The sequence below is a fragment of the Hydra viridissima genome, unplaced genomic scaffold (genome assembly GCF_058129835.1).
Source record: "Hydra viridissima isolate aposymbiotic clone 2 unplaced genomic scaffold, HvirCarnegie_v1 scaffold_3, whole genome shotgun sequence".
Lineage (NCBI taxonomy): Eukaryota > Metazoa > Cnidaria > Hydrozoa > Anthoathecata > Hydridae > Hydra > Hydra viridissima.
In genome coordinates, this window is record NW_028324302.1 from 11,600,732 (window position 1) to 11,608,407 (window position 7,676).

Sequence of the window (7,676 nt, forward strand, 5' to 3'; positions counted from 1 at the left end):
GATTTGTTCAAACAGCTGATCCTTATTACGAACACCTTCACGATTAATTCTGCGGTTGACGATCTCCCACAGGTTCTTGATAGGGTTGAGATCCGGAGATTGAGGCGGCCAATCCATCACCGATAGGTGGTTGTCTTGAAACCACTGCTTGACTACTTTTGCAGTGTGTTTCGGATCGTTGTCTTGCTGAAAAACCCATTTTATCGGCATATTCCATTCAGCATGAGGTAACATAACATCTTTAAGGACATTTTTATACATGAAACGGTCCATTATTCCATCATTTCGATGTATTGGACCTAGACCGTTAGCAGAAGAACACCCCCAGACCATTACATTGCCTCCACCATGCTTCACGGTCTTATGGCAATAACGTAAATCGAGGCGTTTTCCGGCCGGTCGACGTACACGGCAAATGCCATCGTTCCCAATGATGCTGAACTTCGATTCATCACTGAACAGGACAGTTCGCCATTTCTGCACATTCCAGTCAATATGAGATGTAGCAAACGGGAGTCTTTTCTTCTGGTTTTTTAGTGAAATCAGCGGTTTATTTGCAGGGCGTCGAGAAAACAATCCGGTTCAACAGCACATCGTGATTATTCGGTCCGATACAGGCAGCTCTAATTGCTTTTGTATCTCGACTGGTGATATCCAGGGATTCTTCTTGACGGATCTGACGATTACAGAATCCTCTCTAGAAGTGGTGGAACGCGGTCTTCCACCTTTATTATCTGCTGCCAACTTCCCTGTAGAACGATATTTGGAACATAGTCTTGATACGGTTCATTTTTTCACGCGATATTAATCACAAATACTTTTTTGTGACATTCCACTTACGTAATCGCCTATAACTTTCTTTCTTAGTTCCAATCCAAGACTGTCGGGAGCCATTTTTGCACTTGAAGTCATAAAAATAGTAAAAATAAATAATCACGCTTCTCAAGGCTTACCGTGTTACATTTACCTTGTGATGATACAATAATGCTCTGTGGAACACAACGTCTTGGTTGGATGTGGACTGTATTGATGTAATGAAACACTTGTTGTATTTCACTTCTTGTATTGATGTTCTTCGATAACACACTTTGATAAAACTCACTTCGATAAACTGTCTTGATAATACTGACTGATTGACTTCCATATACTGACTGAATTACATGTCGATTTACATGTCTCTTATATAGTAAAATGAACCTGTGTGAACCTGTTCTGGAAGATTCTAGATGCTTCTTTTCGATCCTTCTGGAAGCTTCTGGATACGTCTGGATGCTTCTGAATGTTTCTGGATATTTCTGGATGCTACTGGATGCTTCCAGATGCTTCTTCTGGAAACTTCTGGAAGCTTCTGCATGCTTCTGGAAACTTCTGGAAACTTCTGGAAACTTCCTTTAACTATTAAAAAACTTCCGTGACGTTGACACGGACCAGACTTAAGAAAATGAAACAAACCAAAAAAGTTGCACTTGTTTTGTCCGCTGCAAATTGGCACTTGTCAACGAAATTCTGCCTGTGTGCTGTCACCTGTCAGCTAATTGCTCATGTCATGGCATGCTATGACTCCAGACTCTTGAACTGTTTGTTGTGGTAGTATAGTTCGTTTCGTTTTTAAGACATGTAAAATTAGGAACACTTTTTAGCATTGTTCGATGTTGGTTGCAAATGTTTTGTCCAATACTGTATATAAAAAGAACGGTTGACGAAATTTAGCAAAACTTTTTTATGGGTGAATTTATAGGAGAATCTTTGGGAGATTTTTAAAAAGAGAATGGGAATGTGAGAAAAGAAATTTTGAAAGAAGAGGTAAAATAAAAAAAGTAAAGGGATATTTTCAAAGAGAAAGAGAATATTTTAAAGTGAGAATTGTTCTATCATAGAATTTTAAAAGTGAGAATTGTTCTATGATAGATAAACATTTTGGTTAAAGGTGGTAAGAAAATATTTCTGAGTAACTTTTGATTGCATATTTTTACCTGTATTTGTAAATATTAAAAAAACATACTTTTTTGTTATTTGCTTTGTTTGATATTTAAGAGTATTTTTTACATAAGACGACAAAGACCATTAGTAAACATCATTTATATTTCGACTAAACAATCATATTATTGTTATTGATTGCATTAAGATTTTGTTGTTCAGTTTTACGTAGGTCTAAAGTGTTAAAAGTCGAGGAGTCTGCCGTTACAAAGACCATGCACGAACCGCACACCCACAAAACACTTAGAGCAATCCAACAGTTCCATCATAAATACCCATACACCTTAACATTACCAAACAAAACAAACACATTCCCCAAAGATCAAATCACCGCCCTCGCATTATTATAAACTTATTTGTAAAATTTTATATAAATTATTACCTTCGTTACTAACATAGCATCCCATAACAGTCAACCTTGCACATATTATAGGACTTATCCAGTCTATTGGCTGAACTCGGATCCCGTCACCTTCAATTGGATTTATAAACCAATTTAGTGTCTTGTTTATTAATCCCGCACCATATTGGAATTTCTAAAAACAATGAACGAAAATTTGAACGACATGCTTGTATTTAAATATTTAAAATATCTGGCTTATTAGAATAATAACTCAATAATGAATAAACACATTCTACACTGATTTTAACTTGTTTTAATTTTACCTTTCTTGCTTCGTTTTCTTCGTAATATTTCCATTCACCATTATTTAAAAACATCACATAAAATTGCGTTATTTGATCTTTTCTTTTGACTGTTCTGGGTCCTGCGGATAAAGACACAATACGTGCTTTTCTGGTGAATAATATCTAAATTGGAATCAAAGTCAGCTTTCATGATTTTAATGATAATTTTTATCATTATGATTTTTCTTTTTTCAATAAACAAATGCTAGTGTCTTACCTAATAAATAAATTTAAAAAATCGAGCAAAATTTATATCCACTCAAAACAAGTGAGCCATTAAAATACGGTCGCCCTTTTCTGTCTCTTCAATTTTTCTTCTTTCTTTCTTTTTTCTTCGGGTAAAGTAAAGGAAATCATTTACATTTTAAAATGAGTAGTTTAAGGGTGCTGCGTTTATCACTGGGCATTAAGTTAAAATTTATACTTCAATTCAAAAAAAACTTTTTCGTCGGAACAAAATAAAAATTTTAAATAGAGAGATCACTAAATGGTGGCAAAAAATAGAAAAAAATAATGAAATTTTTAAGTGCTTTGATGGAAAATAAGCTGTTTTTTTGTTTTTAGTTTTTTTTGTGTATTTGCAAATAACGTTAGGAAAGGGGAACAGGTGTCAAAAAACACAGTTTATTCCTATAGATACCAAAGGAAGAACTTCCAAAAATACCAAAAATATCGAACGACATTTAAGTATGTACACCACGCAACCAAAACGATGCTCATTCATTTTTATTGCCATCTCAACAATTTTTTAAAATGTTTAACTGGAAATCAAATGGTTTTTGTAAAATTGTCTGAAAGCATTTCAAAAATACGTATAATTTTTTTTTTTTTTTTTTTTAGTTTTAGTTAATATGAGAAAAAATGCACCTCGATGTATTGCTCGTTATCTTGATCTTTAGCACACCACCCTTCGCTGTTCGGACCAAATTTTTCAGGGGGTGAGTTATCATAGAACGTTGAAGCAGTGACTTGATCAGCACGCAGTTCATTGTTAGCAACATCAAATAATGTATCGCAGCCTATTCAATTAATGTTCAATTGCTACAGCATTTAGGTTCTATTCAAAATTGAAATATAAAAATCTCGAACTTAAAAAAAAAAAGACACGTTGCAACAAACAATTTGGATGTAAAATATTTTAACGGTTATAAGAGAATATGCAAGATACCAGTTTAATACCAGTTTTAAAATAATGAAAATCAGCCATCTTGTGACCAGAATAATTTTTTGTTCCATTATCAAACCAAATGATGTTGAACAACACGTTCTCAACATGATAACCGCTGGTTACATAGTCACTAGCGATGATCGCTTCTCCAATTAACAATAGAACGGCTTTGCCAGCCAATTGTGGTACGAGCTGATACTCGTAACTTTCCTGTTAAAGAAACTCAATTTCATGTTGTATTACTAAATATGATAAGAAAGAAAACGAGTATTACGAGAAATAATTCTTATGAAATTCGTTGATCCTCAAAAAGTACTAAACAATTTATATTCTATTTGAAGAGCTTGTAATCTAAATGATTATAACTTTCTCAACGAACTTTTTCAAATTTCTTTTTAAAAAAATTATGGTCATAAACATACAGTAAGACAAACGAAGATTCCAAAATAAATAAGTATATATTTGTTTTATATTTGCACTTTTTTTTAAAAGGAATCATTTACCAAAAATAGAACAACTGAAGTTGAGATTGTATTACGGAAGAACAACGCAAGTCTAGCATAACTAAATGTTTAAAGATATGATAGAGTATTGGAAGGTTAAGGGTTGTCTGGCACCTAACAAAAATATCATGCAGGTGCCAATAATGTTACTAGCACCTGTTGACATTAATATGCGTATACAAAAATTAGATTTAAACTTTTATAGATTATTATGTAAAGCAAATTTAACAATTAAATACTTTTGAGAGTTTAAAAACTAATAAAAATGTTTCTTCCTGCGAGTACGTCATATATTTTACGTCATATAAACATAGTACATATGGGTAGGCTTATTTGTTATATGTTGAAGTCGAATCATTAAATTAAAAAAAACAAACAAAGCCGGTTTTTTGTTTGTTTTTGGTAAAGTATAAAATGTTTTGTTATTTGTAGAAAATACTTTACATTATGTTTTACATATTTATTGATTATATATTAAATATTTAATATAAGATATTTTTATAAAACAGTTTTTTTTGTCAAAATATGTTACGAATGTAAAGTCCTTCTCAACTTTTTGTGATGAAATCGATTGTTCAATGTTTAAATTAATAATATTAATATTTCAATAAAAAGGTTTTATTAATTATTTTTGCTTTATCAGTATCTTAAAAAAAAAGAATTTATAATCATAGTCATAGGAAGCTGGTGACATTACCAAAAGTTCAGATAGACTGTTCAGATAGACTGTTGGCCTGCAAAATTTTCTGTTTGTTCTCTACCTTCTGTAAAACGTAATTAGGATTTTTTTTAATAAATTTTCTAAATAAATTTTTTCAATGAATCTTTTTTTTAAAAAGTTTTTGTTTAATAAGCTTAACTTGCTTAAGATAAAAATAAAAACGTGACAAAAATAGTGATTGTTTTTGCTAAATTAAGTCATAAAGTAAAACCCGCCTGTATATCATTGAGATTTTATCAAAAGGGGGAAGATGCTGTCTCATTACACCCCAGAATTTGGGGAAAAACCAGTGTTTCAAAGTAAATTGTTGTTTCAAAAGTCATTCCTTAAAAAAGTACTGCAGTTACTTTTGAGTGATTTTTAGTCACTTAATAGGCAAGTGAATTTAATAAAATTTAATAAACTTAATAGGTAAGTGAACTTCGTGTTGTGTGAGCACTTTTTTTGCGTCCAGAACTTCGAATATTATTGACTTAATCCGAGATTACTCTACTATTTTTTCTTTAAGTTATTATGTTTATATTAAAAAAATTAGTTAAGCTTTGATTAATATTCGACAAAAAAAAAAGTTTTTTTTGCAGCCTCCCAGAATTATCGTGAATCTTCGAATAAGCGCCCGCGTGCTTCTTCGATTTTTGATCCTAACGAAGTGCTTGCTACCGCAAATGATGGCCTATTTTTCGCATTTCTCTATCCGTTTTAATCTAAAACTTTATAAACTACCAAGAGTTAAGTTGTAGAACTCGGTGAGTCGTGTACTTTGAAGCCAATTTTATCCAAATGGTGCGCGTTTATTCAAGCGCGACACTTATTCGAGGATTTATCGTAATAATTAAAAACAAAGAAACATAAAAACCTGGTCATTTATTGTGTATACTTTCTGCTCAATTTTAAAGTATGTCACTTTGATACGGTTCGACTTCAGAAATTGAAACGCCACGTCATTTAAATCACGGGAGAGATTATTGGTGAGCTTAATTTCGAATACAAACGGTTGGCTATAAATTAAATTTCCAAGATGATCAAACAAATTTAATGCACCATTTTAATTATGTACCATTTTATTTGTATACAAATTTATTAGCAACTATTATCACTATATAAATATTGAAACATTTTAAAGTGTTGATTTTTTAACTTTTTTCCAGGTTCATAGCTTATTTTTACCTTCACTAAAATATTTTAAAAAAAAACTTTACTCTATTGGTCGCAATATTGATCGCTCGATTTCAAACAAGATATTGTCATTCTAAAAATTTCAAACAAGAACCGTAACTCTAAAAGACATTGTCACTCTAAAATTTCAAATAAGAAATTATCATTCTAAAAATAATTTGTACATTCAGAATTTATTTATTTCTCTTGGCTCCAATGAATGAAATCAGAAAAATGGAGCTTTTCTTTAGGAACTAAAAATTTTATTGAAACTTTTATAAAATGAAAATAGCATACCATGTCAGCATTTATCGCTGAAGCTTTATCTAAAGAAAGATTTATTTTTAAGTTAAAAAAAAATTTTTATTTGTCATATTTTATGAGAACTTTTTTTCCCATTCAAACGTTTACACTCTTAGTTAATTTTTAGTAGAAGAGAAAAAATGGGGAAAAAAACTGATCAATCAAAAAATGAATAAAATTAACGTTTAACGTTCAAAATTATCAAATTTGAAAAGAAAGTGAAAAGAAATCAAAAACAAGTTTAAAATATTATTCTATGTTTAACTTAGCAAAAGATTTTTTTTTATTTAAAACTCGAACGAAAACTCACAAAATGCGATCATCATCAGAAGAAATTGCATGGTCACCAAGGTAAACAGCAACAAATGTATATTTTTAAGTAATCGAATAAAGAATCCTTCAAATAAAAATATTTAAAAATATTGATTTACGAATGATGAGATATTATTATATAGTTGAGTTCACTTTTAAATATTTTTTTAAACTGTATTACTTATTTATTCTGAGTCCAACTTTTAAGGAGCAGATGCGAGTTGCCTTTTGCTTAAGAGAAACTGAAGCCGACCCTTTTAAAAAACTTTTAAACAAACATTTCTTTAGCATAAACCTTTTTACATAAGTTTACAATTAAAAGCCAAGATTTTCTTTTTAACCAAAAAGAATTTCAGCGGGAAACGTTGTTTTCGAACAAATTTAAATAAACCTAAATATTTACAACGACATTAATCTTGTTTTTTTTTTTTTTTTTTTTTTTTGAATTACTAACGATACGTGCCGAGGTTTTAAACCAATAACTGTCAAAGGTCGATCCAACTTTTTTTACCTGATTCAAAAAAAAGGAAAAATACAAGACACAAATAAAACAATTATCGCATGTAAAATGCACGAAAATTTTTTTCCTTTATTATTGTTTGTGCTAAAAAAATTTCTCTTTCCGGAGAGTATATCTACTGTGTTTTATGTTGCATTTAATTTTTACCTTTGATTAAAATTTGATTAAGCTCATTTATTTATTTATTTTGCTCTCACCAAGAGTTTTTTTTCTATTTTAATAAGACAATATAACAGCATATAAAAACAAGAAACCATAAATGTAAACTTGTACACAAAACGTATGCCACACTTTTCCGACGATGATTTCACGTGTTCAACTCAAAAACAT

General features: G+C 30.6%; 1 protein-coding gene across 6 annotated transcripts in view; it reads right to left on the minus strand.

The window, feature by feature from the left end:
• The window catches only part of LOC145202413 (neuropilin-1-like), a 14,992-nt gene extending 7,922 nt beyond the window's left edge, over positions 1–7,070 (minus strand). For 2 of the 6 annotated variants that reach the window (XR_016450730.1, XM_090081815.1), the window contains exons 1-9: positions 7,008–7,070; positions 6,825–6,911; positions 6,509–6,537; positions 6,256–6,305; positions 5,913–6,054; positions 3,844–4,042; positions 3,532–3,683; positions 2,644–2,787; positions 2,360–2,513 (exon numbers count right to left, since the gene is read on the minus strand). Coding sequence is in view for 3 of the 6 variants with exons in the window: in XM_090081815.1 (XP_089937941.1) it covers positions 2,360–2,513; positions 2,644–2,787; positions 3,532–3,683; positions 3,844–4,042; positions 5,913–6,054; positions 6,256–6,305; positions 6,509–6,537; positions 6,825–6,855 (901 nt within the window). In the remaining 3 variants the exon portion in view is untranslated. The other 4 variants (XR_016450729.1, XR_016450728.1, XM_090081817.1 and 1 more) reach the window with 2 other exon arrangements.
• Between the last annotated feature and the right edge of the window lie 606 nt (positions 7,071–7,676).